Raw genomic sequence first — 20,431 nt, 5'->3', positions numbered from 1 at the left:
TACTATTATTGTTACTCTTATGCAAAAGATTTAGGGAAGAATTACAAGTACATGGCACACTTGCCCCTCACTATCCGTCATTCACAGCAGACTGGCCTAATATATCATGCCATATCATCCTGGATCCTTCTCAACAAAGTATACTTGGTAGCCACTACCAAGGTAATTGGCATTATCACATAAATTGAAAGGCAGTTTCCATCCATACTTCGGGTATGTATATAAATTTTCTTAGCCCTGATACAGAAATACAATTGAAAATACATTATAAAGAGTAATATTCCATATCTAATGATCAAAGGTATATAAGGTTGGGAGACATAAGCACTATTAGAAATGCTTTCTTGGGCACCTGAGTGGCTCAGTTGGTTAAGCATCCAACTTCGGCTCAGGTCATGATCTCACATGTTCAAGCCCCGCATCCAGCTCTGTGCTGACAGCTCAGAACCTGGAGCCTGCTTTGGATTCTGTGTCTCCTCTTTCTCTGCCTTTCCCCCATTCAGGCTCGCTCGCTCTCTCTCTCTCTCTCTCTCTCTCTCTCTCTCAAAAATAAACAAACATTAAAAAGTTAAAAAAAAAAAAGAAATGCTTTCTTATCTGCTCAATCTTAAGTTGCAAGAGATATGCAAATTAGTTGTTTCCCCAATATTATTTTATACTATGTCATTACATATTTATTTTCTAGTGACAACTAATTTACCAGATCTAATAAAGTCTCTTTTCCACTGATGGTACAAAATTTCTTCACTGTCTCAAATGTAATATAATACCAAGCCATCAATCTTCCTGCCTCTGTGGAAAAAGATGAAAAAAGGAACATTGACTCCATCAGTTGAAGCAACCTGCTTTTTCATCAGTTTAACAAAGATTCCTTAACATGTATTCTGTACCTATAACAGCATCAGGTAAAAAGACACACCAAAAAATCTTGAAGACACAGTGTCTGGAATTTATAGGTTGACTAGGGAGATGGCTACATACAAAACAGCTAGACTAGAGGACAAAATCCAGTTAATGATAATGTTTATATCTACAACCTTAAGTCCAGAGGAAATTAAAACCTAAGAGAATGGTCAGTGTGGGACGGCTTGGTAGAGAAAATGGGGCTTGAGCAGGATTTTAAAATAACTAATATGCCTTGGCAGAAAGAAAATAAAGCTGTCATGACCTCAGTAAAAATCAAGCCTTGTTTATCAAAGCAGTAAAGTTAAAAAGACTATCTTTAGAAAAATAAAAAAGACTATCTTTAGAACACTGTAATGAGAGATATGGCTTAACAGTGACTATGCGTTCAGGTCAAACTGACCTGCTTCAAATCACTGCTCCACCACTTGCTAAGTAGGTGATCATGTGCAGGTTATTTTACCAGTTTCTTAATGTAATGTGGGGATAACAGAAGTACGTATGTCATAGATTTTTTATGAAGATTAAATGCAGTAATACATATATAGTACTTAGCAGAGTGCCTAACATTAAATAAATACTGCCTACTTTTATTGCCAAACCATGATGAATAATAAACTATGAAGGCCTGAAGAGCCTGGAAATACTAGTAAAGGAGTTTAGATTTTGGATTTGATTTGTAAAATAACAGAGGACCACTTAAAATTATAAAGCAAATTGTAATTAAACTGAAGTTTGAAAATAAATTGTTTTGAAATAGAACTTTGAGTTGGTTGGGGGTAGCAAGATGGGTACAGTGGGGGTGAGTAAATGATGAAATGAAATTCATTTAAAAAGCTACTGGTTTCAATTACAGGTTGTTAAAAGCATTACAAAGAATTTCAGTCTTGTGAACACACACACAGAAAACAGCTGGGAAGAGAAAAATGGCATACTGCTTCTCAAGGAAAGGGCTAACATTTATGTATGTGCTACAGGTTTTGCTGAAGAAGGGAAGAATTTGACATCCCATCAGACATATAGGCATCAAGGACATGGTAGAGTAGAAAGAACTAAGAATCAAGAATAGAGAAGTAACCAGGGCAGCTTAGAAGTCACTTTATCAATTAGGATTCTGATGGATTTGTTCAGCCAAAATGTAGGTGATGCAGTGGTTCATAAAAGGGAGCATCTGGGAGCAGTGTGTGAGATATAGAGACTATGGTTACCATGGGAACTAGTACATTAACCCGTAGGATACATTTAAAGATGCTCCTCTTATCCTAGATGTTTATAAATTAATAAAAGGTTTCTCCCTGCCAGAGAAAATGAAATGTTTGAGAAAAGACTTGATACTTGCTGGCTTATTAGAAAGGATGAAAGTTTCCTAGGTAAGGGATAAAATTAACTTAGAAAGGAAGCCATGAAGCAAGTGAGTCAAAGAACTGGCAAAAGAGCATCTATAAGAGTTATAAGAGATTTGAAATGACCCTAAGATTTGAGTATTTCAACTCAAGTTACCAGAATCAGCGAAGACAAAGTCTGTGCCTGCCAAAAAGAAGCTCTATTAATTTTATAAACAGGACTCATACAGTATAAATAGATCATGCTAACAATGATGATACCCTGTTATCATCATTGAGATATTTAATGAGATATTTAACTGAGATCACAATTTAATTTTAGCATCATCTAAATTTTAGTAGAACATATTTTAAAATTTAGTTTTAAGCAAGTGTTAAATTTACTAACTGATGGAAAAATTACCAGTTGGTTTGAAATTAACATCTTCATCCATCCTAATCAAGTCCAGAGATGATAAATCATTCAGATTCTTCAAACACAATTCTGTTCAGTAATAAGAAACATATTTTTCTATTTTAGTAAGATAAGGGAGCAGCACAAAATAGAATTGATAATCAAATATGCTAAAGTTGTGTTTCTGTATATTTGCTGTGGGAAAAACTATAGTCTCTACTTAAGTGGTAAGAAAAAACTCATTAAATAAAAGAGCCAGCTAATAGGCTAAAAAGTATTGTTAGTAAAAAGTATTGTTAGTTAGAGGTTAAGTATTAATATTATTTGATATACAAGCTAAGAAACAAAGAAATGGGCTAGGTTACTTGCTCAAGGTCTTTGCAACCACTTTCTATCTGACTTCCAATATGGCATGGTTTTCTTTTTTTTTTTCCTTTTTTTTTTAAAAACTTTTATCAAACATGTATACACACAAAGCATAGAGTCAAATAGATCTATAAAGATTGTTCAGAAAAAACACCAGTCTTTTCCCTCCTCTGAGTTTGCCACTTTTTTGAGTTTGCCACTTTTCTGAGTTCGCCACTTAAGAACAGTTCAGCTGATGCTTTTAGTACTTACTTCAGCATCTCTAAAATGCCACTATTGCTACCTGGAAGGAACTTTTGAACAGGAAGTTCACTCTCATTGACTGATGAAGATCAGAGCAATTATAGTAGCTTGCTGCTTACAGTGCTCTCATTGTTCCATGCTATAAAGCTCAGAAGACTGGAGGTTGTTCAGAGCAGGGAGTGAAAACACCACAACCTACTCAATCTTAAAGAGAGTAGCCACTCACAAAAACACAGCCCTTGGAAGGCAAAATTCTTTGAGAAATACTTCAGTTTAAGCAACATTGCTTAGGCAGCTTGATAGTTTTAAGTATTTGTTTAAGTAAGGCTTTGAGGTCTTTGCTAATTTTCTTAATTTTTCACTAATAACTTTCAGTAAGTTAATCAAAGGAATGCTTATTACATTACATTCTGAGAGCACTATTCTAAGCTTTAGGTTTAAAGCCGTGAACAAGACAAGGTTCCTTCTCAAAAGAACTTACATTTTACTGAAGGAAACAATCAGTACACAGTTTAACAATAATAAGATTTCAGGTATTGGTGTGTTTAAGGAACAACAAGAGATCCAATTTAGAGACAGAATGAAGGAGGGGGCAAGTGACAAGAGATCAAATCAGAGAAACAGGCAGTGAGATATCAAGAAGGATTTGTGGGCTCTGGTGGAAAGTCTGCATTTTATTCTAAGAGTGATGAGGGAGCTATTGGAGCATACTGAGCAAATATAACAATATTTAGCAATATTTAACAATATAACAATATTGGGGCATACTGAGTAAAACATAACAAACGTAGGAAAACAAAGGATCCTTTCTAAGAGATTTAATGCAGATCTCCAAGGATACCAAAACATTATATTCAGTTATATAATAAACTTGGCTATTCTTTATAAGCAAACTTAGCTACCCTATAATGACCAAAGATAAGGCAAATATAAACTGTGGTTCTACTAATTTAATGAAGTTAAATTAAGGCTTAATTAAACTAAATTAAACTTAATTAAATTATAGTTGTCAAAATATAGCAAGACATTTTTTGGACTATCTCTGATTTCTTGTGTTCCTTATGATCAAAATATGTTTTAAAAAACTCCATCCAAAATTGGCCAGTAAAGGACAATACAACTATTTTATAGATCTGTTTCTCAACAGCAGCATTATGAATATACGTTATTACTTATCACCTTGTTTCAACAATATATTTATTCTTTAATTTTTTAATGTGTTTTTTTTTTTTTTTTTTGAGAAAGAGAGAGACAGAGGGCAAATGAGGGAGGGGCAGAGAGAGGGAAACACAGAATCTGAAGCAGGCTCCAGGCTCTGAGCTATCAGCACAGAGCCCGATGTGGGGCTCGAACTCATGAACTCTGAGATCATGACCTGAGCCGAAGTCGGACACTTAACTGACTCAGCCACCCAGGCGCCTCAATAATATATTTATTCTTTAATCAATACAGTTTTACTGCTTCATCCTTATCTCTGCATTTTAATATGCATATGTGTATATCCAAGTAAAGAATAAATAAAAGTTGGCTAAATATTTTTAGATCTACACCAGGTGAGGGCCCAGACTAGTATTGTTGCTCTGTAGATGAATATCTATTCCTTGATTCTTTTTTTTTCTTAAAGTAGGCTTTGTACCCAGCATGAAGCTCTGGGGCTTGAACTCACAACTCTAAGATCAGGAGATGTATGCTCTACTGACTGAGCCAGTGAGGTACCCCAAAAATGGCTAAATATTTTTAGTGAATCTAACATTTTTTCTTCTACTGAGAGTCTCAATACAATGAAAAGGTAACAATTTCTAATCTTAATAAATGCTCAACTATCTTTTGACATCTTAAAAGAGAGATCATGAAGTATTGAGTGATTAATTAGAATGAAGCTAGGGTTTGATGGGAATATACCATTAGCACAGATTAGGATAAGAAGCCCATAATCAAGGTAGGCTTATATTTTCAATTAAAATTAAACTAGAAAAGAAAAAATGAAGAGTTGTGTATCTACAGTCAATATTTTCAAAGTCAAGGATCATTGTAAAAATAAAAACAAACCAAGTTAACATATTTTACAAAGGAAGATATTCTGATAGAATTAATTAACTAATTCAGAAAAAAGTACATGTGCTAAACTTTATTTGCATGTGAAAAAGAAATAGTTCATTTTTTTTTTCTGGAGGAAACAAGTTTACTTTTTAAAAATAATTTTAAATTAAATTTTAAATTAAAAATACTTTTAAAAAATAATTTATCAAAAAGTATTCTTTCACTCTAACCAACCTTTTTCATTAAACTTTGTAAAATATAATTTTTTATAAGGAAATGCATCTAACCTTGTAATTTTGCTTCAATTCCATCTTTGTTCAATCCAGATGCAAAACCTATATAAGTTATGAAAATTCATAAAAAATAAAATAGAGAGGATTTAACTCACTTTATAGGCTCAGTTTACACCTGGTTAACTACAAAAGAGTAATCTAAATCTTAAATTGGGAAAAAAATAGCTTACTGAGTTAAAGCAAGGCTTAACTATCTACAGAAGATAACCACTGTTGTGAAATCCTTTCAATATCAATTGACTATCTTTTGCATATTTTATAACCATGATCAGGCATTCTGTACTTTTTTCCCTTGGAGATCTTAAAGTTTTTTGTATTTTTTTTTGTTTTTTTGTTTTTTGTTTTGTTTTTGGGTTTTTTTTTACTTACGAATACATTTAATTAAAGATCTCTACTCTGAAAACCACAACATGTTGAGGAAAGAAATTACAGAAGATACAAATAAATGGAAAGGTAGGAGATCTTAAAGTTTCAAATGTGTGTGCATTAGAATAGTATTGCAGCAAGTCAGGTTTTAATTTGATATTCAGCAATTGTAAGTATTTTTACTTTATAATCTGTACCACATGAAGAACCCTCTAGAAGCAATATAACCACGTGTATATTAGCTTTAGAAGCAGGATTCAAATTCCAGCAGCAAGAGCAGTACTACATACTTTGATGTGAACATTAGTTCAGACAAAATTCAGGAATTTTTTATTTTAACTTTTAAAAATAATTTTAGGCATATTTTAAATTTTTATTCGAGTTAACTTTTTTTTCTAAAAGATCTATTTTTAATGGTGCTGATTTCTAACCTTATTAAAACACTAGAAGCATAAAAGATAAAGATTTCTTACATTTGTCTACTCTTGCCTCTAAATGTATTTCTGAATGTTATTACTTTTTGCTTTTGTTACCTACTAGTGTCTGTAATCTATTCTGTGACCTAATACTATGCCTAATAGTATAAATATAGAACCATCTGGCTTGAAAAATTTACTACTTTTTCAAATCAAAGTAACAAACCATAATGAGATGGATTTTTCAAGGCTCTGATATAAAGCAAAGTTGATCGTATCCATTCCAAAGCAATATTCACATCTGTGATGGTATGCAGCACTATCTCTGCATTTAAATGTTCAATAAGATGTCTGTGTAAACTAACAGAAAAAAAAAAAAAACAACTTTGCCTTAGTAACATGTATTTCAATGCCATAACCCTTACTTTTTTAAAACTTCAATATTTTGAATAATTCAACAATATAATTGAATAATATACTCGTTGCTATATAAAAATTCATGAAAGATAACTTAATTTTCAAAATATAAGAGAAAACTTTAACAAACAAGTTAAACTGTTAAAAAATTATAGATTTTTCTCTACTGCATGCCTCTAGAAGACATTATTACTTAAAAAGAGTGGGGAGTGAATTTTCTCCTAGAGTATTAAAATTATATACTTTACTAAAAGGTCCCAGATTGCCTATTATTAAACAAATTTTAAAGATGTAAAGAGATGTGAAAATTATAGTCTTCCTCTTATTACTAATTTGGCCTTTTATAACAAGGATACATGCTACCACATGCTAAGAAACTACTGGATAAAAATATTATGTTGTCTTTTTTTTTTTTTTACTACTAAGTTTCTTAAAAGGATACAAACTTTCCACTTAGATTATTGAAAAATTTCAAGAACATAGCCTTAGAAAATCTCCTAATCAAATTTCCTTTTATATGTGAAAAGGAAAAATATAGGCTATAAACATCTTTTTAGAATATTTTCTGTATTACCTGCTTTCTACAGTGTCACTACAAGCTAACATCTGAATATACTTCTCTTTTGTATTTAACCGAGTCATAATAACTGCAGTAGCTGTAGTGTCAAACTGGAAAAAAGCACACACACACACAGACACAGAGAAATGTAGTAAAAAAGAGTACATGTTGGTACCAGTCCTCTTCAATAACTCATGAATTTCATTTTATATTAAACAGTTTCTGTCTTAAACAATAGGTCAAAAGGGCATTAAAAATGCTTCTGAATTTGAATGTTCACTGAAAATGTAATTTAAAACCTTCCAAGAGTATAGATGCAAAACTATCACTTGGTTTCAATGTAATATAATTTTGGCAATGGTAAAATCAAAACAAACTTAGGCAACTGGATAAAAGTTATAAGATTTGGTGTATTTTACATATAATCTAATTGATCCTATAAAAATCATGGATTTGGATAACATAGTATTTTGACATTCTTTGAAAAATTATTTTTCCTACATGTTCCCTTACTACCCATACGAATGACTTCTATAAGTATTTATTAGAGTAGGACATGTTTTGTAATATATATGGGCCAATTTTTAATTGTCACAATACCTGGGGACCACTATTGGCATTTTGTGCTAAGACTCAGGGATACTACACATTTTGCAAGTTATGACAGTCCTACACAATGAAACACTGTCCCATCTAAAATGCAAATAGCATCCCCATTCAACAAAAAATAAAACAAAAACCCTCAAAACCAAAAAAAGCATTAACAGCATACACACATTCATAAATCCAACTATCAGCCAATGGAAACTCAGAGGGAGTAGAGCAGTATGTGTCCTTTGGTAAGACTTGTTTTACTTCTATTAAAGTAGATTTTCCATTACATTTATTTTTAAACTTAATCTAAATAGAAATGTTAATCTCCTGTTTAACAAAAAGTACACAAAAAGAGTTTTTGCTTTTTACCTCATTTTAAAACAAGTTACAAAAATAAACATTGTCACTTACTTGAGGCCGACCCGCTCTACCAATCATCTGTAGAATATCTGTTTCACTGTATTCTTCAAACATTCCTCCAGCATAATGCATTGTAGATTTTATAACTACTAGGTGAGCAGGCAAATTTACTCCCATAGCTAAAGTACTGGTAGTAACTGCATCGGATTAAGAAATAGTATTTTCAAGCTTTATAACTTTATTGCTTCAGGTAGATATCTTCTTATAAAATATATATTCTTATAAATGTAATAAAAACTCATACATAGGGAATTTATGAAGAACAAAGAGGAAAAGAACACTACAATGCAAAATAATGACACACTTAAAAACTATTAAATTCTTATTTTTCAAGTAGCACTGTGTTCAGTAACACGATAACTAAAACTGCCAAAAAGTTTACTGTAGCATGTGTCTGCACGGGTAGTTACATAATTTTAGAATCTTGGAAGAAAAGCAGAAATAAGTCAGAATGATTAGGCTTTTTCTTTTTTTTTTCTCTTAATAAATAGTTTTCCAAAATATCTTATAATAGCCACAAGAATTTGTTTTACTTACAAAGAACTGGTAGATCTCCAACAGTGAAAGCTCCTTCAACTACTTTTCTATCTGACGGCTCCATACCAGCATGATGATAAGCAACACCATAGATTAAGATATCTATAACAGAAATATATAATCTGTTATACACTGTTAATATTGCATCAATAATTGATTCCTTTTATCTATAGCTGAAAATGCAGTTCAAAAATAATCTCTAAACCTACCTCTCAGTTTTGAATCTCTTAAGGAATATGCACACTTCTGTAACCTATTTTAAAAAATCATAAAATTATTAAGTTATTCACTAATATAAAAACTCTTAGTTTATTAATTATTGTGAAGGTACAGATATCAAAACAGTTTCACAATATCATTGTTTGAAATCATCTTTAAGAAGTAGAGAATATCTAAATGTTTGTTTGTTTGTTTGTTTATTTATTTATTTATGAAAGGGGGGTAAGGGCATAGAGAGAGGGAGACAGAGAATCCCAAGCAGGCTCTGCACTGTCAGTGAAGAGCCCAACAGAGGGTTCAATCCTACAAACTGTGAGATCATGATCTGAGCCCAAATCAAGAGTCAAGATGCTTAACCAACTAAGCCACCCAGGGGCCCCAAGAAGTAAAGAATATCTAACTTTGATACTCAGACATCCCTAAATTCACAACGCAGCAAAACAAAACAAAAATCAAAAAAACAATTTAAAAATGGGCAAAGGACCTAAAAGGACATTTTTCCAGAAAAGACACAAATGGCCAATAATACATGAAAAAGTGCTGAACATTATTAAACATCAGGGATAAATACAAATCAAAACTATAATGAGATGTCACCTGTTAGAATAGCTAGTATCAAAATGACAGGAGACAACAAATGTAGAGGATCTAGAGAAAAGAGAGCCCTTTCACACTATTGGTGAGAATAGTAAACTAGTATGGCCACTATGGAAAATAGTATGAAGATTCCTCAAAAAATTAAAAATAGAACTACTAAATCATCCAGAAATTCTATATCTGAATTATATCCAAAGGAAACATCAGTATCTCAAAGAGATATCTGTATTCCTATGTTCACTGCAACATTATTCACAATAACCAAGACAGCCAAACAAGAGTCTCAGACAAATGAATGGACAGAGAACATTTGACATACACACACACACACATACACACACACACACACACACACAGGAATATTATTCAGCCTTAAAAAAGAAGGAAATTCTGCCTTTTTTGACAACATGGATGAAACTAGAGGGTATAGTCCTAAGTGAAATTAGCCAAAAAAAGAAAGACAACTACTGCATAGTGTCACTTCCATGTGAAATCTTAAAAGAAAGGAAAAAAGAAAGAAAGAAAGAAAAGAAAGGAACTCAGAAACAGAGTAGAAAAGTGGTTGCCAGAGGTTGAAGCTGGGGGAAACAGGAAGAGGTTCCCAAAAGGGTACAAATTACACGTGCGCGCGCACACACACACACACACACACACACACACACACACACACAAAGAAGTCCCTATTTTATCAGCTGTAACACTGAAGCTCATTTTAAAACAGGAATTTGGAAACCTCACTTTCCACCAGAAAAAAACATAAATGGTGATTATTACATTCATGGGTCAGAATATAAGTCTATTCCCATAATTTGCCTGGAAAATATTCACAGGGAGTAACAATTTTTAAATCTCTACTATATTACTAGTAAGCCAAAAAAAGATAAAAATAAGAAGTAGTTGTTTATAGTCTTCTGAGATATGAAAGAAAGAAAACTAGGTTAAATCAAGAGAAGAGGAAGTTAAGAGAGTTTCTTGACAATCTGAAAAGGAATTCTGGGTACTTTAGAAGATTTTGGAGGTTGGTGGGCTTGGTTCTTATTTATGTCTAAGAACCACCAAATTTGTGTTTTTCCATTTCACTGTTGCAGATAATGACACTAGCACACATTATTTTTAATATAACATTCACAATTTTTTTAAGGATTCATAATATAATGAAGAGAAGGCAAGAAGAAAAGACATGTTGGTATTAAGCACAAACTCTGTGCTATACACTGTTAAGTGTCTTAGAAATGTTGCTTTATTTAATTCTCACAATAACATAGTGATACAGATAGTCGACTCCCATATTAAGAAACTGAAACTGATTAAGAAATTGAAATGGAGAGGTGTGCCCAATGATACACTGCCAGTAAAGTGGCAACACTGCAATCCAAATCATGGTCACTAAGTTCATGCTATTTCTAACACTACCATTTCATTCCTGAAAAAAACAGGAATAAAAAAGGGGGCTAAAGAAAAAAAAAAGGAGAGACAAAGAGTGAAGACAGCAGGGAATTAAAAGAGCAATTTTTCTTGAGTTACTTGGTAAGAGTGGGAAATGAGAAAAGGAGAAGTATGATACATGCTTCTATTTAAGAAAATGATTATCTGAAACAAAATTAGCTACTTTGTGTGCAGCAGACAACAGAGGAAAAGGGAGAGGATGGAATGGAAATTAGTTTTAAGGATGCTTAAAGGTTAACTATTTCAGTTCCTTACTCCTATAAATAGGCTCAGGTCCAAAATGCTAATTATTAAGTATTCATTTTGGGAGGCTATATAGTCATTCCGTATTAATGATGCCACCACTACACAAAAAATTCTATAAGTTTTTAAAAATTTCCTTCAGAGTTAGTTTTAGATCAAGAAAATAAGCTTCACTGCTTGACAGCCACATGTGTTTCTCACTAAAAGTCACATGACCCAACTTGATCAACTAGTTTATTCACCCAAGTAGTTTTCAAATTAGTCATTGCTACTTAGAGTCTTTTTATACCTACTTTTTTTTTTTTTAAACCCAGTTTACATTTATTCTATTACTAGTTTTATAATGACCTGGTCAGTTTTTGAAACACCATCTTTACTGAAAACATTTAGAAAATTAATAATCAAGAATGTTATAAAACCAAGTGCTGCTGGTTTGAAAACTATCAATTGTGATTCGATCATAGAAAAGGTTTGTGCTAGCAAAATGACCTGAGGGATGCATACAGTCTCCCAATGTGCTTGATCATGGCACATAAACAGCCAAGGAGTTTTCTTGATTAGAACCAAAGGCTCAGACTAGTTGATTAAAATAACTTAAAAAAAAAAAAAAAAAGCTCAGGAAACATTCTCATTATGAAAATACTACCAATTAATTTCCTGAAGTTAATTAAGAAATTTCAAAATACAGAAATATTTTGTTATTTGGATGTATGCTACAACAGAAAAAGTATTTGGGGTGCCTGGGTGGCTCAGTTGGTTAAGCATCCAACTCTTGATTTTGGCTGAGGTCATGATTTCACAGTTCATGAGTTCGAACCCCATTTTGGGCTCTGTGCTGACAGTGCAGAACCTGCTTAAGATTCTCTTTCCCTTTCTCTCTGCCCCTCCAACGTTCTCGTTCTCTCATTCTCTCTCTCCCTCTCTCTCTCAAAAGTAAATAAGTAAACAGGGGCACAAGGGTGGCTCAGTGGGTTAAGCATCTTACTTTGGCTCAGGTCATGATCTCACGGTCTGTGAGGTCGGGCCCCACATCAGGCTCTGTGCTGACAGCTCAGAGCCTGGAGGCTGCTTTGGATTCTGTTATCTCCCTCTTTCTCTGCCCCTCCCGCACTCACACTCTGCCTCTGTTTCTCTCTCAAAAATAAACATTTAAAAAAATTTTTTAAATAAATATGTAAAAACAGAAGCAAAAGTATTTAATAAAAAGCTAAAGAAACCACAGTACAAAATAGGTCATAGCTGGGGATGTTAGACAGACTTAGAAACCTTAGTAACAGAATCTGGGGATTGATGGACAAAAAGAAGTCTTGTAGAAGTTGTTAGAATGTGAGCAGTTAAAGGCAAATTGAGGTAAGCATCAGTCTCTTTCCCTGGTCCACACCAACTCAAAATGGCATTCCATTCCTTTTCGTTCAATGTATCTAAAATAATTACATTTTATGATTCTTTCTCTCAAACCAACTTCTCCTCCAGTGTTTCCCAGCTGAATTATATAGCACTCCCTGGTTGCTCATTGCAGAAACCTAACACTAACACCTCCCTCACCTTCCTCCACACAGGTGATCGATTACCAAGTCCTGTTGATTTTTACTTCTAAATATATGTTAAATATATAATTTTACCTCCATCAACACTGCCACCTCCTTAGTTCAAATCACTATTAGTTTCTAATAGTTTGAGATGCCCATAGATATGTAATTGGAGATGTCAGTTAGGCATGGACTATAGACCTGGAACTCAGAATGGAGATCTGGGTTGGAGCTATAAATTCACAGACATATATAAATATGAGTGTATGTATATTCTTTGAACCCATGTGATAGATACAAATACTCAGAAGTGTGGAATTCGAAAGAATGAACCTTGGACAGAACCTCTAGAATGTCAACATTTAAGAGCTGAATAGAAGAGGTGAAAAGAGGGCTGAGAATGAGCAGCCGGCAAAGTAGGAAGAAATCTGATAGAGGATGATCTTGAAAGCACAGAGTCCAGAGTTTTTAAATACGGTGGGAGGGACCAAATGTTTTAGAGGCTGCTGAGAGATCAACAGCAAAATTAGCTTTAGTGAAAGATTACAACAGATGCTGAATTGAAAATGGGCAAAAAAAAAAAAAAAAAAAAAGAGGACAGCAATATGAATTTTTCAAGAAACTTGGCTATGAAATAAAGACAAGATCATAGTGTCACTAAGATTCAGTCTCTCAATCTTCCAAATTACTATTATCCTTGTTTTATAGACAAGGAAACTGAGGCTTAGAGAGGTTGAGTAACTTCAAAAGGTTAAGGAATGAACCCAGATTTCTCATCTCATCAAGGTAATCCCTAAAAGTCTTTCTACCTCCAATAAAAAAAAGAAAAAAAATACCTCTGCTTCTGTTCCACAGCCATAATAAACTTAGCATCTTTCACAAGAACCAAAGCAGCCTGTTGCACACCTTTCCTTGTTGCACAAAACTGAAAATAAATGAATAATTCTTGGATTAATCATATTAAAAACTGAATACTACACTCAAAAATATGCAACTAACAATCCGTACCACAAGTGTGGGTTTCTGATCAGAGTATGTTTGTATAACATTGGCAATTTTGTAGTTGAGGGTTAAATCAAACTTAAATTCGGTTTGGTTACTACTGCAGGGAAATCCAAGGACCACTTTCCGAAGTTTCACCGGCCGATGTTTCTCATCCACTTTCAGACATACAGCAGGTCTTTCACCATTTGAAAGCCATTCTGCAATCTTTAAATAACAGAAATATACATTAAAAGTTTTGTCTAGTGAAGTTTTATGGCTAAAAATAACCGAATAACAGAATACCTTAAAGTCAAGGTATAAAAATATGTAATCAAGTAGTCTTTTTCAGTATTACATATTCCATTGACACTGCTCTATTGATATATTGGTAAATATTATCAGTAGCAGTATTTTAAGATTATACCCCGTTTTCACTATGATAAATTCCCAATTAATTATAATTATTTTCTTTTATTTTCCTTCCTACAAAATTGATTTCAGCAGAGAAACTGAATTTCTCACTATCATTATAACCTTCCTATTTTTCAGAACTATGCCTAGATATGGGTGACACAACTTTTGAGTTGTGCTAAGTAACAGCCGAAGAGTACCAAAGTAATGGTTGGCCTAGATTGGCAAGAGCTGACAATTTTTAAACAAAGAGTAAATAAATACTTGAGAAATGGCAATGCCAAAAGCACATTACAGGCTCAATGCTGAAGTCACTAATTTCTGGAACTATTGTGACCAGACCTCATTGTCACATAACCCGGTTAGTAATCAGACTTCATGCCCTGCTCTGAAACTGACCATTGCTTTTACAGGAAATTGTAGTTGCACAGGAAGGAAATATAAAAACATTTTCAAGACTATCATGGGTGTAAATAAGATCACACAAGAATTTAATTTGAAAGGAGCAGAAGGCCAAGAGTAAAGACACTAATTTAGGAGAAAATTGAGGAAGAGGATTTGTACCAAGAGATAGAAAAGTAGCATTCACAGATGTAGCAATTATCACAAAGGGGGAAAGAATTTCAAGAATTACAGAGTACTAATATTAAATACTGTTTACAAATCAAAAGAAAAGTTTATTATCCCAATGTGGAAAAAGGGTAAAGAACAAGTTTCCACAAGTTGCAAAAAAGAACTTAAAGTAAGTTGGCAAGTTGCAAAAAAGAACTTAAAGTAATTAATTTTTAAAAAATATTTACTTCACTAAAAATCAAAGCAGTATAAAATTTTAAAGTAAAGTACGTTTAAACAAGAAGTGTGACAACTATTTAAATGTAATAGTAACAATAATAACTTATTATAATATCCAGTGCTAGAATAGAGAAATGGCTAATGGTGGAAGTACAAATGCCTGTACCATTTATTGAAAGCACTACGTCCTTAGAGTTTTATATATCCTTTCACTCAGTTATTCTACACTAGAAGTTCATCCTAGAAAAATAATCATGTTTTCAAAGATATATTAATTTTAGCACCATTTACAAGAGCAAGAATGGAAATAATCTTCTAATATTAAAGCTAGATAAATAAATTACAATAAAACCACAAAAATTGTATTAAAAAAGAATATTTAGGGATGCCTGTATGGCTCAGTCGGTTAAGCATCCAACTTTGGCTCAGGTCATGATCACGCAGTTTCTGAGTCTGAGCCCTGTATCGGGCTCTGTGCTAACAGCTCAGAGCCTGGAGCCTGCTTCAGATTGTGTCTCCCTCTCTCTCTGCTCCTCCCCTGCTCACACTCTGTCTGTTTCTCTCTCTCTCTCTCAAAAATAAACATTAAAATTTTTTTAAAAAAGAATACTTAATGACATGGAAAAGACTGTAGGTGACTTGCAAGTCACAAAAGAGCATGTACATTTTGATTCCACCTATACATCTAGAATGACAAACACTGGGTTTCTGTTGATTACATATACTTAAAATTTTTCTTTATTATTCTTGAGCATGAACAAAACAAGTTGTCAATTTACGAACAAAAAATGTTTAATGGTGCCAAATTAAAGATAAAGATAAAATTTTCCATTGTATTAGACAATATGGGAACAATTTGTGAAATTTCTAAGTAGTGGGAGAAAACAGTCATACTATAGTAAGCTGAGAAGTAAATAAGAGGGAGAAATAATAATTATTTTTCAAGAAGTTTCCCTAAATATTGAGGAAAAAAATTAGGATATATATTCATTACAGCAAGTATAATATGGCATACAATTATTTCTTTACCTGTCTGTGTACCCCATTAACCATGAGATCCTCAAGTTCAGGGTCTATATGTTTTCACTTTTTTATCTATTGCTAGTGCTTACCATAATGCCATTCACATAGAATGTGGAAAGGTGGGTAGTAATCACTTAAGCAATTATTTTATTCTCTATTGTACTTTGCTATTCAACCAGAGTCAGCTGATTAGAACAACCATAACAAGTTATTAGTCAAGTTATTATGAGGCATCTGAAACTCATAAAAACTAAGACTCTTAGATATTAGTAAACAATAGACTTATCCCAAAAATGTTTGATTAAACAAATCAAATATTGATACTGCCATATCTATGAGACACAGCCATAGCTTTCTACAACATACTTTCCTACTAAACTGGTTCTGAAATTTTCAGGAAAAAACCCTTTATTTTCCTCTAAGATTAAAATGACAAAATGTTCCACCAGCACCAGTGATTAAAAAAAAAATCTGACAGACTAAAATTCTAACTTACATCCTCAGCATTTGGAATTGTTGCAGATACAGCTACAAATCTCATTGGAATAATTGTGCTGCTATTTTCTGAAGCAGGAGATAAAGACTGTACAGTTTTCATTCTGCTGACTACAACTTCAAGAGTTGGTCCACGATTTTCATCTTTTACAACATGTACCTAAGAAAGAAATCAAGAAAAAATGATTGACTATAAAATTAAAAAATTCCTTAATCAATTAAAATCCTTAATATTATCACTCTTCCTTAAGAAAATAAACTTTTCCACTTGAAGGGATAAAACATATAGTTCAGTTGAAAATGTCTTGTTTCTTTCTATCCATTCTAATCATTTTACCTTTATCTCTAAAAGTGAAAATGTGTTCACTACCTCATCAATGAGGAACAGTCTAACCAGCTGGACCAAAGAGTTGTCTCTCCATTTTCTAGTCATGCTATCCCATTTTTCCTAGGGAAAAAATGCAAGTGGCTTAACATGATAAAGAATTATAATAAATATTATTAAGATATCAATAAAAAATTTTAACATGATACAAATCATAGGCAATATTTTAGTTCAAACTTTTAGTTCTTAAAAGTATCCTGAAAAAAATGTAAAGATTAAAAACACTTTAAAGGATTTTGATAGTCTTACAAGTGCTTAAAAAACTAAACCCCCATTTATTTTTAAGTTTAACCAAAAATATTCAAAATTCTAGTCTAATTGCCTTTTTAAGCCCTCCCAAGTTCTTCCCTCTGCGATACATAATATTTGGATAAAAGAAAGCAAGCAAAAAGTATCATTACAAATTATCCTAAATAACAAATTGCTTATTCATATCTTTTTCTTATTTTTCCCATTTGGTAATTTGTCTTTTACTGCTGATTAGTAAGTATTCTTTATATAACCTGAACACTAGTACTTTTTATGTTTGTTTGTTTTACATTGCAAATATATTCTTCTACTTTGTATTTTCTTTTAACTTTTATTCTTGGTGAAGAGAAACATATTTTCTAATAAACCAAAAAAATAAGAGTATAAATAACACCTACTGGAGTTGTCATTATTATATGGGCATGCTGAATCTCAAATAGGTCATCCATTACTGTATCTCCAGTGAGTTCTTTACAATTCAATCCTATTGATCCAAATTTTTCTTTCCAATCATCAAAACGCTGACTACACAGGGCTTTTATTGGTGCCACTACAACAATATGAGATATTTACTTTGAATGTCAGTACAGTTTTAAAATTACTTTCACAAACATTGGTTAATAAAATTAGGATAAAACTATACATCCAGGTGCTGTGTAATATTTATTGAGAGTTAATAATATAAACATATTATTTAGAGATATGTAATAACCAAACTGAACTAAAAATAGAAAAAGAAATAAGTGTTCAGGGAACTGTAACTAAGAATGAAGAGAGGTAAGGCAGATTACTGGTCTTCATTACAAGCCTTTTTGTGATAATTGATTTTTTTAACCATGTACATAAATTACTTTGATGAAAAATTTTAAATACATATATACCTAAGAAAGGAGAGTAGAGGTTTCTATGGAAATTTTTAGAATTACAAAATGTTTCAATTTATTGTTCATTTTGTTGTCCTTTTAAAAATAAACTTGTAAAGGTCAAATACTCAATTCAAATATTACTTTTTATTTACAACTCTGGGAAAATGTGTGTTGAATTTAATATAACAGACAAGAGCAAATGTGATGTGTCTTCATTAAAAATGTATGGAGAACCAAATATTAATTCCTATGGCTTGAACTTGAATTTATTTCTTACTTTTGCCTTAGTGGTTTTTCATTATTATAATTAATCACTCTTACAATATATAAATACTTACTATAAACAATTTTAATGTTTGACCATGGCAATGGTACTTCCATTAACAATCTTGTTATAGCTAGTTCAAACATTACAGTTTTCCCAGAACCAGTTGGAGCACAAATCACAAAATTTCTATCTGTGTAAAGAAGCTAAAAAAAAATTTAATCAATCATGATATATATAGAATTTTTCATTCACACTCTCAATTTGTTAGAAAATATGTAAGAAAGACTCTCTGGAATAATAATTCAAATTATTTCTACCTCTAAGCTTATTAAAATTCTAACCTTGTTCTAGACCTACAACTCTCAAAAAAACCTATTAATAATTTATCATTTTATTTTATATGTGAAAGTAATATGTCAGGCCTAGAAGAAAATAATTTCTTTTGTTTCCAGAGAAATTTTAGAAATATAATAAATGTAAACAAACCCACCTATGAAAATCACATGCATTCATATAGCAAACAGTTTTTGAGTTCCTGTAATGTACCAGTCACTGAGCATAGCACTAGAAACATAAAGATGAATGTTATCTAGTCCTTGCCCTTAAAGAACACACTATCTAGTAAGAAGAGGCAGATAAGTAAAAATCAGAATAAAATACTTACATCATCAAAGGCTTTGGATTGTATATAGTTAAAATATGGGAATTCTTTGAAAATACTTCTAAATTTTGATGCTTAGAATAGCATTAAGGAGTCAAATATTTCAGAATTTTAAGAATTGGTTACTTTTAATTTTAAAATTCAGTTAACTAACTGATAGTATTTAATAATGAGGCTTTAATACTTGCTATTTTAACATCATAAGAAAGGAATTAATAGGTATAGAGGAAAGGACCAACAGAGCAAGTGGCTCTTTAACTTCCCCTCCTGTCACAGATGCACCAAATACATAGCTACACATGGAGCAATTTTGAAAAAAATTAAAAAATTATTTAAGTGACTTCTACACATTGGGTAAATGAAAATACCTATGATGAAGGTAGGAAAGGCTGAGACAACTCTTACCCTAAATCCCATCCTTGGCACAGCACCATACAATTGGGAAGGAACTCTCAAGTCCCAGCTTCTCTCTCAGGAGCAAAGATTTCGGACCACACATCTATAGCTCCAACCTTTAGGGCTCCCACCCAAGGGATAAAATCCCTAAACACCTAACTCTGTAAACCAAAAGGGCTTGCATTCATGAGTCCCATAGGACTATAGCAAACAAATAATTCTTTTTTTTTTTTTTTTTTTTTTTGAGAGAGAGAGAGAGAGAGAGAAAGTGAGTGCGCATGAGCAGGGGAGAGGGGGAGAAAAAATTTCAATCAGGCTCCACACCCAGCGCAGAGCCTGACATGGGGCTCGATCTCACAAACCATGAAACCATGACCTGAACCGAAATCAAGAGTCAGATGCTTAACTAAGCCACCCTGGCACCCCCACAAATAATCAATTCTTAAATGGACACAGGAACAACTTCCATTCCTCTACAGGTACACATCTAGGCTTGGTGCAGAGAAAGCAGCAAAAATGTTCATCTCTAGTTTCCACCTAGAAAGGATTTCCACTGCAGACTTTCTCAGCTGCTGCCTCAGGTCCTGGCTTCTAATTAGTTTGGACCTAGATGCCAATTACAACCCTCCCCTTTGGGACACTGATAAATTTTGGCACACCCTCAACTTCTAGAAGCCACTAAGAACAAAGACAGTAAGTTGGGCAATCAAAAAGGTCTGAAAGGCAGCTAGGAGCTTGGGTTAGGTTAATTGATGAGGCTCAGCCTGTCAAGACTGAGAGAGGCAGATATTTTATTGAGTGTGTAGAAACCAGCAGCACAGAGAGTTAAGTGAAGAAATGGGAATATGTTCCAAACAAAAGAACAAGATAAATCTCCAGAAACCAAACTCAATGAAATAGAGGTAAGTGATTTACTCAATATTTTTAAAAAATGCATAAAGATGCTCACCAAGGTTAGGAGAGCAATGCATAAACA

General features: G+C 32.7%; 1 protein-coding gene across 1 annotated transcript in view; it reads right to left on the bottom strand.

The window, feature by feature from the left end:
* The window catches only part of HFM1 (helicase for meiosis 1), an 85,119-nt gene that overhangs the window by 44,450 nt on the left and 20,238 nt on the right, over window positions 1-20,431 (bottom strand). Inside the window, exons 6-20 of the mRNA XM_047084925.1 lie at window positions 19,063-19,133; window positions 18,469-18,601; window positions 17,663-17,814; window positions 17,001-17,078; window positions 16,632-16,790; window positions 13,934-14,134; window positions 13,762-13,850; window positions 9,101-9,144; window positions 8,892-8,993; window positions 8,346-8,491; window positions 7,356-7,450; window positions 6,591-6,724; window positions 5,577-5,624; window positions 2,650-2,730; window positions 701-792 (exon numbers count right to left, since the gene is read on the bottom strand). Coding sequence (XP_046940881.1) covers window positions 701-792; window positions 2,650-2,730; window positions 5,577-5,624; window positions 6,591-6,724; window positions 7,356-7,450; window positions 8,346-8,491; window positions 8,892-8,993; window positions 9,101-9,144; window positions 13,762-13,850; window positions 13,934-14,134; window positions 16,632-16,790; window positions 17,001-17,078; window positions 17,663-17,814; window positions 18,469-18,601; window positions 19,063-19,133 — 1,625 coding nt within the window. The remainder of the gene's footprint in view (window positions 1-700; window positions 793-2,649; window positions 2,731-5,576; window positions 5,625-6,590; window positions 6,725-7,355; window positions 7,451-8,345; window positions 8,492-8,891; window positions 8,994-9,100; window positions 9,145-13,761; window positions 13,851-13,933; window positions 14,135-16,631; window positions 16,791-17,000; window positions 17,079-17,662; window positions 17,815-18,468; window positions 18,602-19,062; window positions 19,134-20,431) is intronic.

Source organism: Lynx rufus, unplaced genomic scaffold, assembly GCF_022079265.1.
Source record: "Lynx rufus isolate CCGP_SWC_20201006 ecotype Redwood Valley unplaced genomic scaffold, mLynRuf1.p SCAF_2, whole genome shotgun sequence".
Taxonomy (NCBI): Eukaryota; Metazoa; Chordata; class Mammalia; order Carnivora; family Felidae; genus Lynx; species Lynx rufus.
The sequence above is the reverse complement of the archived record's forward strand: the minus strand, read 5'-3'. Positions and strand labels throughout refer to the sequence as shown.